Raw genomic sequence first — 18,643 nt, 5'->3', positions numbered from 1 at the left:
ACTCAATGGAGGACTTCTTAACTCTGATTTATTTTACATTAAGTCATTTGTGATCTTTTCCCACTTTTAAACACCTTGGAAGAGGGTTGGAGTGATTACCAATTTTTGTTTATAAAATAACAAAAACACTTAAAAATACATTAGTAAACATTATTTAATTTGATCTAATACCCCATAAGTATATCAAGGAGAATACTGTCTATACTTGAAAGATAGAAGAATAATGACATTTTGAAAGGTAAAGTATGTTGCCCAAGGTCTCAAAACAGTAAATGAAGAATGTGGACTTTATCAGCTGTACAGTTATAGCTAGATAATTATTTTCATAAACTCTATTTCACTTGCGGTGGTAATGGAAGTTTTAAAAAATATGACACCCCACTACAGCAGGATCAAATGGAATGCTTTAATTTTTTCTCATCCATACATTTCTTAAATAAAAATGGCATTCTACCCTCTAAGTAGCTATTTTGTTATTTGTAGCAACACAATGTTTATAGATTACCGTGAAAAATCCATTGTACGATTAACATACAAAGAAGGTAAATTGTCATAAATTCCCAACTGTCTTACTCTCCTCTTAAATTTCATTTTAATTAGAAATATTAGTGCTTTCATTATCCAATAGATACCTTTTAACTTGCTCTGAGTGTGGCTTGTATATATCCAAAGAATCCACTCCTCCGTGTCCCTACTAATGCTACAAAGCAGCTCTTTAACTTAGAATTGTCCTCAATTAGAAAAGAAAGAGATTATATTATTCTCTGAAGTCTTCCATTTAACTCCCATGTGACTAAAGGGTGGTTATTGAACTGTTGAAAAAAGTCTCAGTCATACTTAGAAAAGCTAGATGAAGCGGTGGATAAGATTATGATCATGGACCCATGTGGCCCGGGTTCAATTTTCTGCTCTATTACTTAGTAGCTGGATGTCTTCGAGAGGCTTAAGATAATGGCAATAATAGTGTTCATCTCACAGAATTGTTATGAGAATTAAGCAGAAAGCCTTTGTACAATTTCTGAGGTCCAGTAAACTCTTTATTTGTTGTATTCTGACCATTTAACTTTTTGTTTCTAATTTTTGCTATTTTAAGTGGCTTTAATGTTATTCAGTGCATTTATCTGATCCCAGACATCTCATCACCATATAAAAAAATAACAACATATTTGTCTGTTAAATATTAATTGACTTTGTCTTACCTTTAGGTGGCTCTGTCACAGCCTACAGAAACACTTCATGTCTCCTGTCAAACTGACACTTTATATGAAGTATTCTTTTATTTTTCACATTTCATCTAAAGTTCAGTGCATAAACTAGAGCTGCTTTCAGAATATTTTTTCCTCTGTGAATATATTTATGTTTTCAAGCAAAGAGTTGTCTGTAATAGTGACTGGTTTAGACATGACTTATATTGAGTCTTTTGCTTGCTTGTTTTGATTAGGTACAAGAGGAATTTGAAAGCTGTTTATTTTGTTCATCCAACATTTCGTTCAAAGGTACAGTATTTTTCTTTTTAGCTAAGTCTTGAATTTAAGTGTAGCACATGCTCGGTTTATTGAGATGTTTCATCCTCTTGCTTATTGCTGTCACATTGTGACTCCTAATAGCCTTTGTTGCCCTTCCTTTTTAATTGATCCCCCAGTTGTGCTCCTAATGTCTGTGTGTCCCTAGTGTCTTCGTGGGCAGCTCTTACAAGTCCTTGGCTTCTCAGTCTCTGCTTCTTTGTGCTTTGTTCTGCTGGACCTTGCTCATGCAGTTAGAACAGTGTACACTTTCCCCCTCGCTTATGAATGACTTCTCTGCTTGTCCCTAAGGTCTCAGTTCAACAATTACCTTCTACAGAAAACCTTCCCTGACCAACCCTACAGCTAGTAGATTCTCCTGTGTTGTGCTCCTGAAAGATTCCATAGTCTTCTGTCATTGAAATGTTTCATTGTAATCGCTTATTTAATTTTCTGCCTTATATGTTAGCCTACAAAATCTGCCTCCCTTCTACTTTCAACTCACTTGCATCTCTTCCTATCATTGCCTCCCTTTTCTGTCACAAAAAATGTGTTCCTTCTTCACAAAGGACAATCCCTCCACCTGGCTTCTGCTGCCTAAAATGACAATAGCTTGGGGTTTTTGAACAGTTGCTATGTGCCACTTCTTCGCAGGCTCTGCTCTGCCTACCCTTACACAGTACACCTGTGACGTACAGAGTAGTCGCATTCCCATTTGATGGATGAGTGAATTGATGCTCACAGTAAGTAGCAAAGGCTGGATTTGAATCTAAACATTTTAATCCTAGCAACTATACTCTTAACTCCAGGAGGTATCCCCATTTTCTAGGGACCCTACCTTCAGCAGTTAGTATCTTTCTCCTTTCCTACTTTGCTGGATCTAAATCACCAACTCTTAAACATGCATGGCTTCTGCTTCTCTCTCTCTTTATATCCGGAATTTTTAGTGTAATCTGTATCCTATGCTCTCCATCTCTATTTGCTCGTACACCTTAAGTTACTCCAATTTTGTTCTAATTCCACAGTGTCAGCTGAAGTTGTTCACACCAAAGTCACTAATAATCTGTTACTAAATCCAGTAGGCACTTTTCTGTCTCTATACAACTACTTTCCTTACAGTCTTATGTGGTTGATCACTTATACCTTAAAATAGTTTCAGCTTCTTTGAAACTTGCCTTGCCTAGTTTCTCTCCTTACTACTCCTTCTCAGTTGAATTTATGGACCCTCTTTCTCTGCTCACTTTTGGAGTAGTAGTGTTTCCAAACCCTCTGCCCTTATCTTTCCTTCTGTACCATTTTTCATATCTTTGTCTTCGGAGACTTTAAAAGACATGCAGTCCCCAAACATGTCTCCCTGTGCTTTAATTTCATTGTCTATAATATGGGAATAATACCTATGTTTTAGGGTTAATGAAAGGCTAAAGTGAGTCAGTATATGTAAAGTGCTTTAAAAATTACTTAGTATATAATAAGCATTCAGTAAGTGTTAGCTGTCATTGTCATTCCTAGACGCTAGAACTATGCACTGAATTGCTAATCCGATATCTTCATGCCAATATCATATAGACTCCTGAAGTTCAGCATTTAAAAACAGACCTACTCGTGTCCTCTTCCTCCATCTAATCCTAAGGTGCTTTTTGTATTCCCCATCTTAGTAAATAGAACCTCTGCCTACCTAGGTGCCTAAGCCGGGAGCCAGGGCAGCATCCTTGAATACTTCCTCTCCTCTCAACTCTGTGCATTACGTTCATTCCATGTGCTTATTCCTACTCAGATCTTTGCCTGTGTCTTTACTTTTCACTGCCTCTACTTTAGTTCTTCCCATCATCACCTTTGCCTGCAATAACACCGTAGTTACCATTTTGTTGGAGCTCTAGTGGCACAGTTAGCGCATGGTACTTACATGACTGTTTTGTGTTGTCCTACCTCCAGCATTGCACTGTTCCAGCTGCCTTCAGTCACATCGTGAAATTTTCTTCGATGTTATTATAAGTAGCCAAGAATATTTACTCTAATGGTCCTTTGTGAAGGTTTGCTAAGTCTATTTTTTTTTTTTTTTTTTTTTTTTTTGGTACCGGGGATCGAACTCGGGTCCTTGTGGACCACTGGGCTAAATCCCTGGCCCAGCTAACTCTCGATAGAAACAAGAATCTAGGGCCGGGGATTTAGCTCAGTGGTGCCGCCGCCTGCCTCGAAAGTGCAAGGTCTGGAGTTCAATCCCCAGCACCAAAAAAAAAAAGAAGCAAGAATCTGAATATATGATTTAGTTTAGACAAAAGATGACTGTTTTGTACATAAAAACTTTGGATGCAAAGATATCTTAGATGAGTAAGAGTGAAAGAAAGGATTGTGTCATCCGTGGCTCCTAATGCCAAAGATGCAGGATTCAAGTCCTGAGGTATAAATTTAAGAGTCACCATCAAGTAAATAGGGATTTAGCACTTTAAGTGGGTTAATGAATAAAATCACAGAGGACAACTAAAGGCGGATATCTTGGATCAGGGAAGGAGACCAAGAAGTAATCTAAAAGTTAGTAGGAGAACCATGGTAGATAGTGCTGTAAGAGCCAATGAAGGTGAAATGATTAGAGAGGGTGGGAATAGTCACTATTTTGAAGAACTGTGTAGAAATTAAGTAAGATTAAGTTCTGAAAGTTCCTCATATTTCATAATCAAGAGATGAGTTAAGACTTAAGTGAGAGAATGGTTTTCACTGTAGGATTTGTCTCTATACAGTTGCTATTTCTCATTCACATACCAGGTTTAAAATTTGCATGAAGTATTTTAAGTAATTCTTGTAAAAGTTTCAGATTTCCCTTTGGTCTCTCAGTATTGGAACACCATAGTAAATGCTAAATAAATGCTTACAGAATGAATGTATCCAGTGATGGATATGCTAATTACCCTGATTTAATCATTACACAATAGATACAAGAATTAAAACATAATCACATTATTGTAATTGTCGTGTCAATTAAATAATTTTAAAAATTTGAGAACACTGCTTGGCCAGGCTCTTTAAAAAAGCATGTAATGTATGAACAGTCTGCTAAATGAAGGTCTTTTGTACTCTTAGTTAATCACAGTCTATTCAGATAATGTTTATTATTAACTTCTCCAGTGTTTTCCACTGTTATTCTCAGTAGGTGACTAATTTTTTTCTCTAGCACTTAAAGAAGTAGTGCTTAAGTATTTTCCCAGATCTCATCAGTGATTTATTTTTTTGTTAACCTAATTAACTACTGAACATTTTCTCTAATGGTAACAAACAAATAGGATTAGGTTGGTCTTTAGTATTTCTTTGCAAGGATGGCTTCTCTGAGCACTATATTCAAATTCTAGTCAGTTAGTGTAGCAAGAAAAAGAAATAAAAGCATCTAGATTCAAAAGGAATAAATAAAATTCACTCACAGGTGGTATGATTACCTATGTAGCATACTCTATGTGAGAGCCACACAAAAGCTACTAGAACCAATGAGTGAGTTTGATCAAAGTTTCAAGGTACAAAAATCAATATTCAAGAGTTGATGTATATGTTAGTAGCAGAAAATTAAAATTTAAAAAGCAGTATCTTTATATAGTAATAAAATATTAAAAACAGATAAGTCTGACAAAAGTTATGAAGACTTGTAGGGTTTATAGTTTTATGTACTGAAAAACATCAAGACAAATTTTAAGAGACCGGTGTAAATGGAGACGTATACTTTATTTGTTGATTGGAAGACTTAATATAGTTCTTATTTCTTGATACATCTACTCAAATCCAAACCAAAAATTTCACAATTATTTTTAATAAGTTGACCAATTGATTCTGAAACTCATGTGAAAATGCATAGAATTTAAAGTAATCAACCAACTTTGGAAAAGAAAGAGTTGGGAACCAACACTACCTGCCCTGAAATCAGATTCCCATGTTATAAAGTAAAATGAGCAAAAGTGTCCCTGTGTCTGTAGGTGACTCATTTTGGTTGATTTCAAGAAAGACCACACACCTAGTGCTAACTGAAAATATCTTAGTCCCAAAATGTTGGTAAAAATCATCTTTTCAATCTCATTTGAAAATTTAAAAAGACTTTGTGTGATTTACAAATAATCATTTTCTGAGTACCAGTTATTGTATCAAATAGTGCAGTGGTTTTGACTACAGCTGTAGTAAGAAGCATATATTACAGTACAACACATTATACACACAGAAGCATATATGCATATAATGGAACAAAACTTCTTCAAACAAAACTCATCCTTATTACAGTCCCTAGTAATTGTTACTCTGCTTTCTTTTTTTAATGTTGTTCATAATCTATTAAACTGATTGCAAAACTCACTGATGAGCTACAAACTGCACATTGAAATCACTGATTATAAGATTTTAAATATAATTTTATCTAGTATAAATTTTCAAAAGCATATTTGAATTTTTTTTGCATGACCAGTAGCTTAATTTTTTTTTCTCTTCTATTGATCAGGTATCAACATGGTTTTTCACCACCTTTTCTGTCTCAGGACTGAAGGACAAAATTCACCACGTGGATAGTCTGCACCAGCTGTTTTCTGCCATATCACCAGAGCAGATCGACTTTCCTCCTTTTGTCCTTGAATATGATGCCAGGGTAAGTGTAGTATATTGAGTAGCTAGAGCATACTCTTCAGCAGTTCCTGTGAGCACAACATTCTATTGTTACAAGATATTATTGATGCAGATTACTGTGTTTAAGCTTGATAATATCATTTAACATTCTTTTCCTACAGTAACTGTAGGAAGAATCTTGTTCCAAGTGAGGTTTGTTTTCCCAGATAAACATTTCAATGGGAGCTTTTTCTGTTGTGAGTTTGAAGCCAGTCCTTGGTTAGAGTATCAGCTTTCTACCACATTTGAAACAGATACCTTTCCTAATTTTCTTAATATTGAATGGCTTTTTGGCTACATAAACAGAGCCAGAGGAGTGATTGGTATCCACTTTCAGCACCACTGTAAACCAGCCAGCCCACCTTAGTAGTCTTCACCTTGGTAAAAGTTGTATTTTTCTAAAAGTATACATAATGTTTTTAAGAACATCAAATAACAGTATTAGTGTTGTTATTATTTATAGATGCTGTATCTATAGATCTGTTATTTAAGCACTAATCAAAGGACTAGTCTTGAATTTCATCAAAGTTCTATTCCATTGTGTTTATTCACAATACCACCTTAGCAATTTTTTTAAAAAGCATATTTGGTCAAAAACTCATCAAGCTCATTGGTTAACTGTTGCAGGTTACATATCTTATATCATACAAGAAAATGCATTTGAAAATATATTATTCTCTCCTAATTATTTTGCAACATATGTAAAGTCAAAAACCTGCAACACATTTTCTAACATTTCTCTAACTTAAGCCATAATTTCTTTTCCCCTTGTGTGAAAAGGAAAATGTTTAGTGTGTCTATGGCTAATAAATTTTCATGTTTGGCTGTTGGACTGAGAGGATTTATAATTGGAGCAGCTTGGATACAAAGATTGTTGAATATATGGGTGGGGAAAAATTATAGCCATTTGTATTTACTGCAGATTGCTTGAGTAAAAAGTAGCCTTATTGTTATGCCTTTGAACTATCCTCACTCTTCTTAATGCTTAGAAAAGCAGCAGGAAATGTGACAGACACTAAAGAACATTTTGATGCCACAAATCTGGAATGATAAAGGGCTGTTTTTTAAGCGCTTTCTATACATTTAAGGATCTGTAAAGCAGACTTTCATTAAATATCAGTTGCAACTCTACCATAATCAAACCTGCTTTTGTTTTGTTTGGGTATTTGTTTTAGCTTTCTGTTATATTTTTGTATATTAAATACAGGAATAATAATGTGATTAATAAAATTAAATAAAATCTAACAATTGGCTTATTAACCTATCATTTTGTACATTTGCTAGAGTTTTCTAAAGTTGAAACATTAGACCAGATGAAGTATATGAAGACCAGGGAGAGACAAGATGTAGAAAAGGGGAAGAAAGAAAAGAGATTATCCAGAGATAATATGGAATGAACTGGCAGATGCCAGCCCACTAAGTAATGGAGCTTCACATTTTACGTTGCAGGACGTTGACTTTATAGTCAGTGGAGAGCGTGCTGCAAGGGAGAACTCCCATTGTTATGCTCCTGTTAGAAAGATGAATGATGGAGAAGGATGGACAGATGAGTCTCCTAGTGAAGCCAGAGGAAAAATGGAACTAGAGCTAGGACAGTGGTAGTGTAGTAGCAAGGATTTGAAGATTTTAGAGATATTTAGAAATAGACATTTTAGGAAATAAAATCTACAGCATTGGGTGTCTAAATAGCCATTGGGGTGAGGCAGAAAGTAAGTACTTTGGGAAACTTGGTGGGTGGTGTTGCTCTTACCGCAGAGAAGTGATAGAGGAAACGCACTGGGGCCCTGGGTGGCGGGGCTAGGTGTGTTTGTTTTGTAACACATTCATTTTGAGGTGCTCCATGGGACATTGAAGTGAGACATCAGATGGCTGCATGTTACCTTGGAAGGAAACATGTTCCTTTAATGGGAAGAACTAAAAAATATGGTTGGAAAAAAGAAATGAATAGAGTTGGTTTATTTTATCATCGTGTTCAGTTGCACCCTGCAGATAGTAGGATATTTATTTGTTGAAGAAGTGTAGTAATATTGATTGGTAGCAAGTTTCAGTGAGCTTAGAAACATCCTTTTCGTGGGATTTGTGTGACTTAGAAGAGCAATATAAGTTTCATAAGCATTAAAAGAGATCTGTGAAGGTAATTAAAAGGTAGTTTTTATTTGTCTGGATAAAAATGATTCTGAGGCCACTTCAGAAAAGGAACAAGTCTTATAAATATAGTTGAAGAGTATACAATTTTACCTGGTAACAATTCCTTAAATTTCCGTGGTTGTTTTCAGAAATAGATTAAAAAAAATTTGATTGCTCTGCAGTCTCTAGCACAGTGTTAGATTAACCAAGAATCTATTTCATGGCATGACATGTTAGACTTGCTCTTCTTAGTTTAACACAATTCAGTGAAGAAATGAGAAATACTAGAAAAATGTGACCATAGAATAGAATAAAAATCTCTTAAAGACAGTGAACTATTCCTTTTCAGAAGAACTTAGAATAGATTTTTCCCTTCAGGACATTTTCTCTGAGTGTTGATTCCATGCATATAGAAGGCATAATCAGTGACATAGATCCTGATAGGGAGTGCTAAGATTAAAAAAAAAAATCATTATGTTTTCCCACGTTTCCAGAAGTACAGCCAGTTCTAAAAGTCTGTTTTGGTTTTTGGTTTGTTTGTTGGTTTTTGATACCTGGTCAGATTTGTAATGAGAAAGTAAGTTTTCCGAGACATCCTCTGTTTTCTTGGTTGTGGTGCCAGGGTCCTCTCCTGCTCCAGAGCATCTTCTCTGAAGAATGCCTGAGGTTCTGACTCACTTAGACCTCAGATAACATTTAATTGCCTACTATGTTCAAGACCAGGTAGGGTTATCATTCCATAGAACTGTAACAGAAATATTACAGCAGTCTGTTTCCATTCTTCTTATTCTTCATTCCTATTGTCTGACATTAATGCTAAGCATTTTCTTTTTGTGGTCTACTAAAAACCAAGTTCTTTGTCAAAGAAATACTTTCCCTTAAAAATGAGAAACCAGTCTTAGGTTGAATAAATCTAAAAAATCTGAAAATCTAAAATCTAAATAAATCTAGTATCCTTCTGCCCTAAAGTTAACTGGCTTGGTTTTTATTAAAATAAAACTAGCCAGAGTGGGAAGCCAAAATATTTCCCTGTACACCAGTCTGTTGCTTTCTGCATTTGCCATTAAAGTTCTGGTATTTCATTCTTCATCCTGATATGTAACTAAATTCCCTGAATACTATAATTGTTAGGAGCCATGCCACTCAGGGATGTCACAAAGATTCATTTCTGCCGAAACAGTTAGTGTTATTCAGTTCCTCAAGGGTCACTTTTTAGTTGCTTCATAACTATGTTAAAATTCAACACACAGTAAGACAACCCAGTCTAACAAAAAAGAATCTGAGTTGTCTGTTCAAATTGATTTACATTTAAATTCAAGCTGTGCTGGTTACTGGTTAGGTGACTTTAGATGAATTATGTTCTCTATGTACTGTACTGTATCTTCATTTTCCTCTTCTATGAAATGAGGATGTTACCTGTTTCATAGCATTATGTGAGTATTTAAAGAGATAGTGGAAAACTGAAAAACAGTGCCTGTAAATTGCCTGGCATATGGAATAGTCAGTAAGTGTGAATCTTATTAAAACTTACTATCCTTATTGTTATTAAACATATTATCATCTTTACTGTCCCTACCTACTTTACACCAATTCTGACTCATTCCAGTGGAAGTACTTTAATGGCTGAGGGTCTGTTCGGTATCAGACATCTGCTAGATATTTCGCATATACTGTCTTGTTGACTGTAAGTCCCTTTCTTTCACATTCCCAGTTAAATTGGTTTTGTTACTTAATATTCTTGTCTTTTTCTTTCCTTAGGAAAATGGGCCTTACTATACATCTTATCTTCCATCACCAGATTTGTGACCTACCATCTTCCAGCGCTTCTTGGTTCCAAGGATGCCACTTCAGCCATGAATCGCTGCCTATTGAAGTGATGTTCATTTTTGCTGTACAGATCCAGAGAGCCTTTTGTCCCCACCTCTCTGGTATTTTTTTATTGACTATATATTTTGTGGCACATAAGCAATCTAAAACTGGTAGGCCATTCTGAACTGCACATTTTAAATTTGTATATTTGTATCAAATGGAACGTTCATTTGTAGAATGTTGTTAATAGAAATCAGGGGGCAACTTCTGAGTATCTTCAGTTTCCTGAAGGACCCTGGCTTCTCCATCATACAAGTCACCAACACTGTTCACTTCATTTCCTAAACATTGCACGCTTCCTTCGTATATTTAAGTGTTTCTTGAAATATATAGAACCAATGGATGCTGACCAGATGCATTGTTTATTTCAGATCCTGATGTCATACCATGTACATCTTATATAGGTAATCTGCTTATAAAAGAATGTGGAATTCTGTCTGATCAAAACCATAAAACTCATTAGCAAAATATAGGGATTGCAGTTTTACTGCATAAGTTAAGACTGTGACTGAAGTACTGAGCTTCCTTGGGTTACACAGTTCATTAAGATCGCCACTGTTTTGATCTCAACAGTGTGGAGAAACAAAATGACTGTATTTTCAACCCTTTTCCAATAACCATGGGTGAGTTGGTCCCTGATTAAAAGGAGTGCACATACTAGTGAAGAGAATTTCCAAAGACTCCATCACTGAGCCCCTGGAAAGTGTGCTGCCTTCCCAGTGTCATGAGTGGTCTTGTTCAGCTCATCATCTCTTAAGTTGCCTACATCAGTACAGAGGAAGTATGTTAAGTGGACAAATCCATGGACCTGGTAATTGGCTTTTATCCAGACCATTTTTGCCACTTGAGCTTGATTTGTCCCTTAGCTTGTTTATGAGTAAAAAGTGGAATTATGTTACCTACTTCACAGAGGTATCATGAAGATAGCATTTAGAATGAAGATGGCATTTAAAAAGAACTTGCCTGTCTTTGGATGAAAACTGCTGAAGGAGTTTGTGTAGTGGAGTGTCTTCATTTAGTTTTTAAATGGGAATATGTGAGGGAATGCTACAAGGCACTCCTTATGTCCTTGACACCTTTTGAGTAGCCTTCCCCCAAAACTTTCAAGGGGACCAATAGCTATAGTGCAAAATCCCAACCGTGAAGACCTACTTTCTGTTTTGTTGAGAATTTCTTCTAGCCTGCTTCTCTGTCAGTGCTGCACTTTAACAAGAAGGACATCTGTTATCCATTATAAAAATTTCTTCTTGAATTAAGGTAGAACCATTATCATTTCCATCTGGGTGTCCTCATACTCTTTTGACTCCTACACCCACCCACTTCTGTCTTCCTCACCCCATGATGTACATTTGCAGTTAAGAGAAGAAAAAGGACCTTTATGTTCTAATGTCCTCAATATTGATGTTTCCAGGGATCCCATTCCCGTCTGCTCCAACTAGTTCTTTCATGGAGATAAAGGAAACAGACTCTTCATTTATAATAGGGAAAGCAGTGTCAATCCCATCCTGTATGTTCCCATATAAACAAGAAAGGACTTCACATTTCTCAAATATGCATTCTGACCTTTCGTGTGGACACATTTCATTTGTGTCCGTGCAACACCACTTGTTCTTCATGTATACTAATATGTTGAATTCCTGCTACGTTCCCTAGGTCGTCAAGTCCAGGCAGCCAGTCAGGTCAGGTGCTAAGCTGCTTTTCAAAGAGTACTCCTTCAACCCCTTGAGCCTTAAAAATCTGGGACTTTAACTTCACCTTGTATAGTCAACTGTTGGTCCATATCTGAGGTATCATTTTCACTAGAAATAGCTATAAAAATAGGCCAACTTTTCTCTTTTAAAGCTGTACTTGCTACCTGACATTGACATCTGGCCTGAACCATTGCTGCTATAAATAATAGAGACTGCAAATTACTTTGCCATCTGGAAGAGAAGTAAATTTATATACAGTATATAGTTTCTTACAGGCAATAATTCTGAAGAATATTAGTTTGCTTTATTCAAGCCAATATATTAATGCTTATAACACAAGCAGCATTTCTACATATGCTGAGATTCTAGTACAATTGATGTGCTGGGGTGTAAAGGTCGCATGGGACTGTATGCTTATCAACTGGATATCATAATTTAATGATGAGTAAAGAATGTAAGGACCACTCTTCTCAGTGGAACTAAATATGGTATGGGACAAAGTTCATGTTTTTATAGTTGTCCAAAGTGTTACACAGTGCAGTTGTTTTCTAGAGAGAAAACGTAATGACCTTGATATTGAAATGATTAAGTACATTTGGTGTATATGTGCCTTTGTCCGGAGGTTTGATAGCCTGCATCACACATGCCATTTTCAAGGATATATAGAGGATAAGGGGTGACAGGCTGGAGATGACTGTTACCATCTGATATTAATCTAAAGCACCAGAAAGTCCTTCTTCAGTTAAACTTTAATCATGCCAAATGTAATTGAATTGCTGAAAATATAGCTTACAAGACATTAATTTGTTAATTCATGTAAGGCATAATAGAATTTTTCAAACAAAAACATCTCTTCCTTCAGCATATATTTGGATTCTTCTTTATTCACCCATATTTAAGTTTCTGGACACTGAAAATGATCTCTTAAAAAGCTCAGACTTGGGCCGGGGATTTAGCTCAGTGGTTTCGCCACCTGCTGCGCAAGCTCAAGGACCCGAGTTCGATCCCTGGTACTAAAAATTTAAAAAGCTCAGTCTTTATCAGACTCTTAGGGGCAAATGGTTCAGACTTCTTAAAAAATATTTTCTTTCCTTTAATATATATCTGATATCATTGGTTTATGCTTTATTATACTTCCTTTTTCAAAGGAACCCAACTACAGTATTTTGAGTGTGGATGGTATTTTTAGTAGGAAAAGTGGGCATAGTTTTTTTAATCATTTTTGAAGATTAAAAGACATAAAAATCTTCCCTTTCTAAGGAAGGGTAAGTATAATCAATCTAGTAGAAAAAATGGGTTATCTATTTCTTAAACTGTTTTTTATTTCCTTGGGTATTATTTAATGAATTAAAACAAAGGGTAATGGTTTAGTCTTTGTAACAGTTGATAAAATATACTATTTAATATAAGCTACAAAAGACTTTCCCATGATACATTGTCTATTTATAGTATATTACATATATATACATATATTTCTGATATATTGTCTGTATATATATATATGTATATAGAGTTTATATTGTTCAATATATGAATAGAAATAAGAATTTGAAGTACTAAAAGAAGATAACCCACAAATTCCTCTAAAATAGAAGTTAGATAAGTTTCCACTTGGAATCTATTAATTTATTAGTACATGTTTGCAGTACATAATGATTACATTCCTTGTGGGGAGTTGGTACATGTACACAACACATCTTAATTCTTTTTCATCTCCTTCCCCTCCTCTTCTTCCCCTCCTTAATTTATAGTCATCGTAACCAACATGTAGTACAGTGTTTTATTTATATTAGCACTAATGACAGCCTCATGCATGTGATTAACCCTTGATTTGTGATTTCCTGAGACCATATTCTAATTTGCCTTAGTCTTTTGGGGTGAATACCATAAATTTGATGTCTGAAGCAACATTTATCTCTCACAGATTTGGAGTCTAGGAAACCCCAAGATCAAGGTGCCAATCGTTTGGCTTCCTAGTTTGCAGATGACTTCCTCCTTAGTGTATCTTCATATGATAAAGAGAGATCATTTCTCACTGTTCCTTTATATGAGGACACTAATTCCATTCATGCGAGTTTCATCCTCATGACATAATTCCCTCTCAAAGGTCCCACCTCCAAGTATCATCACATTTCGGATCAGAGCTTTCTCATTTGAACTTGAGTGGAGACACAGATATTGAGTCCATAGTCTACCTGTAGTGTAGATCAGACAGACCTGGTGATGATAAAGTTTGCTTAGTAGGCCTAAACATAGATATATATATATAGGTTTGCATACAATACAAACCGACAAAGATGATAAGGATTATTTAGTAGGCCTAAACATAGATATAGACATATGCGTACACACAAACACACACACAAAATCTGCTGTACATTCTTTGAGTATAACTTCGGTAGCCCATATGTAAAAGGCAGACCAATAAATATCATACTTCAAGTATTTGTTCTTACTAAACTTACTAAATCTCTGAGATATCAGTGGGTCTCTTGAATATTAATTGTTAACATTATTTTGTACATTTACAAGAACAATGTCTTTGAATCTTAAGTACAGCATGCCTTAAATGTATAGGGTCACTGGGTTCAAGAAGAAAAACATAATATTCTTTAGGTAAATTATATGAACAAAATCATAACTGCTGAATGTGACCTAATATTTTTGTCAAACAGTAAAACTAATATTTTGTACCCATAATCACATTTTTATAACCTAAGTTGTTAATGTAAGCCCATAATTATAAATTCAGGCAGTGTTAGACTGGACCATGTGTGCTAAAATACTTAAGAACTTAATATAGTTAAATGATTTTAATTGCTGTTAGGCAAAGGAGACCTAAAAATGTTTTCCTTGACTGGATCTTAAAATTTATTTATTCACAATTCAGAAAGTTATTATGAATACTTTGTATTTTAAAATATCTTTAAAACACCTTCAGTCTTTCTGAATTAGAAATTAGATTCCTTTTCAAGAAGGTCCCACAATATGCAAATAATCTATGGCAAACCAATAGCAAAAATGATTATTACACTGAACACGACGGTAGAACATTCATTTTTTTTCTTTCAGAAAGATGTATTTTAATGATGAAAGAGCATTAGTAAAGTTTTCTGTGTGTATCTGCTGTAATAGTAAACGTGTACAGTCAAATACATATAGCTAAACTGCTAAGAACACAATTTATCATGAAAGAGCTGCAGCTTCAAAAAAGCAACAAGAGAAAGTTTCTTTTGGAAGATGACACTTAGGAGTTAATGGTATCAAAGTCACATTGACTAAAGAAAGCAAATAACACATTTTTAAAGCCATTTTAACATAAACCTTACTGAAAATATACAATTATTTTGAAGACAATACATAGGAAAGAAAAACGTCAAAGGTTTTTCACAATAGCTTTCTTCTCTGGCATATTAAAGAACAAGTCTGGCTAATGTTTGCTAAATTATAAAATTTCCTACCTGACAAATTCCCTAGAAAATACAAAGCATTTTGTTTTTAAAAAGTCATATAAAAAGGTATAAACCTGTTTTCAGAACAGCTAATATTATCCCTTAACAAAAGTTTACTTAGGTTATTTCAATATATTAACATACAAAATTCCCTTTTAAAAGAATTTTAACCAATACATGACATAAAAATAGCCATTTGGCTGAGGTTAATTTTCTAAAGCCAAACAAAAAGCATCCCCTCCCCAACAGCAATGAGACAACTGCCTTTAATGTGCCTCTAATGCTTTTTTGTTTTTTAACAAAAATCAGTTTACCACCTACTGGAATCCCAGCCCAGAAACCAGCCTGTGAATGTGGGTGGCTCGTGTCCCTGTTTTATGATGACAATTGGAGTCCTCTTACCTCTTCTAGAAGGATCTGTCTCAAGATACATTTTGGCAGACTTCAGTGATTGTTTTCTCAACTTCACTGGCATCTTTGCCAATCCAAATATCTGTTCCTAAGCATCTAGTAGCATGACATCATCCTCTGCTAAGTCATCCTGGGTGAACTCTCCTGGAACCTCCTCAATAGTGAACCTGCCGGTTTTGTTGGAGCAGCCATAGAGCCGGGGCGGATGGTCTTTGGCTGCGTTTCCAGCAGTGGCGAGGTCTGGTATTCTTTCTTCCCTCCGAGGGAGGTCCAGAACTCGTCTGGCTCCTCGCCTTCCTGAATCCTTGCAGTGCTGCACCCCAGGACGTTTGCCACATACTCTGCTCCCTTCTCTTCCTCCTGGCTGGCACCTTCTCCTACCCAGGTGTAGCCACCATTGCGGGGCAGTTTCAGGACAAAAGCATCATTGGAATTCAATGAATTTGCAACATCAACCTCCACAATCCTGGTGACAGATGCCAGGTTTCTCCGGACTTGAAAGAGGCGCACAGACGAAGCCGGGGCCTGTCCGCCTTTCTTTGATGTCCCATTCTTGTAAATAATGAGTGGTTTGTCTTTGAACAAACTCAGGAGGTGAGCAGGCTCTTTGCCTTGGGAGACTCGGACCTGCACAGCCTGCCCTCCAAGGGACCAATCCAACTGGCCAGTCAGGAATGCAGACATGGTCAATTCATCTCGTGTGGCATTTGCTCCCTGCCACGTGTAGATGATCTGCCCCCTGGGATAAGTGTAGAGGATAATGTAGCAGTCACCACCATAGAACTCACCATAGGAGTTTGGGTCAATTTAAATTCTACCATTGCTTTCTACACGCCAAATCTCCACTTTGCCAGAACCATCATCCACCATATTGTGCTGGGCTGCCATCTCCGGAGAACTGTGTAACTTTGAGGCATCAAATGGAATTTGTTTTATTCAAGCCACTTTCTCTGTGACATAAACTTTCCCGAAGCCATCACTCTGATCTTTATCTTTCCAGTCTTTAAAAAACTGAAGATTGGTGTCTCACCCCTTTCTGGAAGAACCTGAATTTGAGTATTGGTGGAGTAATTCATTTGCTGTAGAAATTCTTCCGCTGGCTTCATTGCAGCCTTCCTCTCCTCGGGATTAGCACCTTTACCTCCATACAAAAATTTGTTTTGCAGCACCATGGTACAAAATAAAGCATTCTTCAGAAAGCAGCATTGCCATTGTGAAGGGATTTTCTTCGGCCATCACAGTCACTTTCATGGAGCCACTTGCATCTGAAACCAAGTACAGCTTCGCCATCTTCCTATTAGTGATGTCTGCTATGGCGTCATCGTCACTGACTCCATCGCGAAGCTCTGGCTTTTTCCCTAAAACCTTAGTAAGTCCTGAAGGTTCACTTCCTTCTTCCACCACAATGAGCTGAGATCTTCCTTTCCTCTCATTGTCTCGAATGCCAGTGGCAACCTGGCTTGCTTTCAGACGCTCGTATTTGTTGCATGAGGAACCACACCACTAGTAAATTTCGGAGCCAAGGTCTATGATGAAGCAGTCACCCTTGTTAAAACTGTCCCAGCGGAGGGGAACTTCAGTGGCCCTGACCACTCTGCGCCCCTTCACGTGCAGGACCCTCGGGGCCGGCAGGTCGTTGGTGAGAACATGGTTGAGTCCTGATGCCACACCTCCAGCCTTGTACTTCAGGCCCCCTTTGAAGTAGCCCGCCAAGTCTGTGGACTCGAAGCCCTGGAGCTCCCTGCTCTGCACCAGCTTCCCCCCAGGTAGTCGTCCATCTGGACGGTGAGGATGGCGGCGGCCATGCTGTCATCCTGCGAGCACTCCTTTCCCAGCCAGAAGCGCAGGCGGTGGGCGAAGCCCAGGCTGGTTCGCGCGGTGTGCAGCACCACGTAGGCGTCGCCCACGAATCGCCGTGCGCGCCCTCGGGCACCGGGACCAGCTCCAGCTCCTCGATCCTCCAGGTCTGCAGCCCCGCCTGCCTGCCAGCGCCGGCGAATTCGGGGTGGTGCAGCTCCTGGGCCACGCTCCCCGGAAGCCCTGCTGAACCCAGACGGAAGCCCTGCTGAACCCAGACGGCTGGAGCGAGCCGGGCCTGAGGATTTATAGGGCTTGACTCCCGAGGCGGGGCCGAAGCGGAAAGGGCTGGGTGCCCAGACCCAGAACATTCATTTTTGATCGTTAATACCAGGCTTTCTGCGGTCACCAAACTTAACTTGAAGAGTAGTGCAAAACAGTGAATTTAACTGTCAGCATTCTCTGTGGAGCCCTGTCACTGTAATACATTTTGTGGTCCAGGCACTTGCATATTCTTAATTTCTTTTAGTCCTCCAAGTCCTGTGAGGTAGGCAGTAATAAAGGTTGAGTGACCTGCTGAAAGCCACACGCGCAAGCAGTCCAGAGTAGAAGAACAGTGCTTCTCAAACCTGAGTAATGGCATTCCCTCTTAATGAGGAAAACAGTGTATTAGCTTCTCACTTTTCACTTGTTATATGAATTATAATGTTATCTAAATTATAAGTATAAACTTAAAACTAGGTATAAACACCTTGTGCTGATAGCTCTTACAGAAGTATAAAAACAGAACAAGTTTACAGATTAGGCACAAGGAAAACCATAAAAGCTAGTAAATTTTAAAATAATGTTAATTAAATATGTTGGATGGCGATGTTTTGCCAAAATGAAACCATCACTAGTAATACGACTTTGGTACTGAATATTTTATCACCTTCATTCAAGCAGCACACATATGCTTCTACTCTGTGCTGTGTTCAGTCCTTCCTTCACATTACTTTCATTTGTTCAACACATAGTGATGTTTGCTCTTCATCTAGCTTGAATGCATCATTCCCCTGTTAAGTCAGCCTCTGTTCTTTATGCAAGCCTTCCAGTGCAAGAGTAGAACTGTGCTTTATTGCCAGGTAAATACAAAACCGAAGCATTGAAGTCTTCTACCAATAGTGGG

General features: G+C 37.2%; 1 protein-coding gene and 1 pseudogene across 10 annotated transcripts in view; one reads left to right on the top strand and one right to left on the bottom strand.

Annotated features, from left to right (window-relative positions):
- Window positions 1–12,676, top strand: part of Gdap2 (ganglioside induced differentiation associated protein 2) — a 45,076-nt gene extending 32,400 nt beyond the window's left edge. For all 10 annotated transcript variants that reach the window (XM_021265763.2, XM_004853824.3, XM_004853823.3 and 7 more), the window contains 3 exons: window positions 1,442–1,496; window positions 5,968–6,111; window positions 10,014–12,676. In XM_021265763.2, the coding sequence (XP_021121422.1) occupies window positions 1,442–1,496; window positions 5,968–6,111; window positions 10,014–10,061 (247 nt within the window). In that variant the 3' untranslated portion in view covers window positions 10,062–12,676. The remainder of the gene's footprint in view (window positions 1–1,441; window positions 1,497–5,967; window positions 6,112–10,013) is intronic.
- Window positions 12,677–14,799: 2,123 nt separating this feature from the next.
- On the bottom strand, window positions 14,800–17,560 carry LOC101721270 (scinderin pseudogene; annotated as a pseudogene).
- Between the last annotated feature and the right edge of the window lie 1,083 nt (window positions 17,561–18,643).

This window comes from Heterocephalus glaber, unplaced genomic scaffold, assembly GCF_053883595.1.
Source record: "Heterocephalus glaber isolate CG9 unplaced genomic scaffold, H.glaber_assembly_v1.0 deba00001442, whole genome shotgun sequence".
Classification (NCBI taxonomy): domain Eukaryota; kingdom Metazoa; phylum Chordata; class Mammalia; order Rodentia; family Bathyergidae; genus Heterocephalus; species Heterocephalus glaber.
The sequence above is the reverse complement of the archived record's forward strand: the minus strand, read 5'-3'. Positions and strand labels throughout refer to the sequence as shown.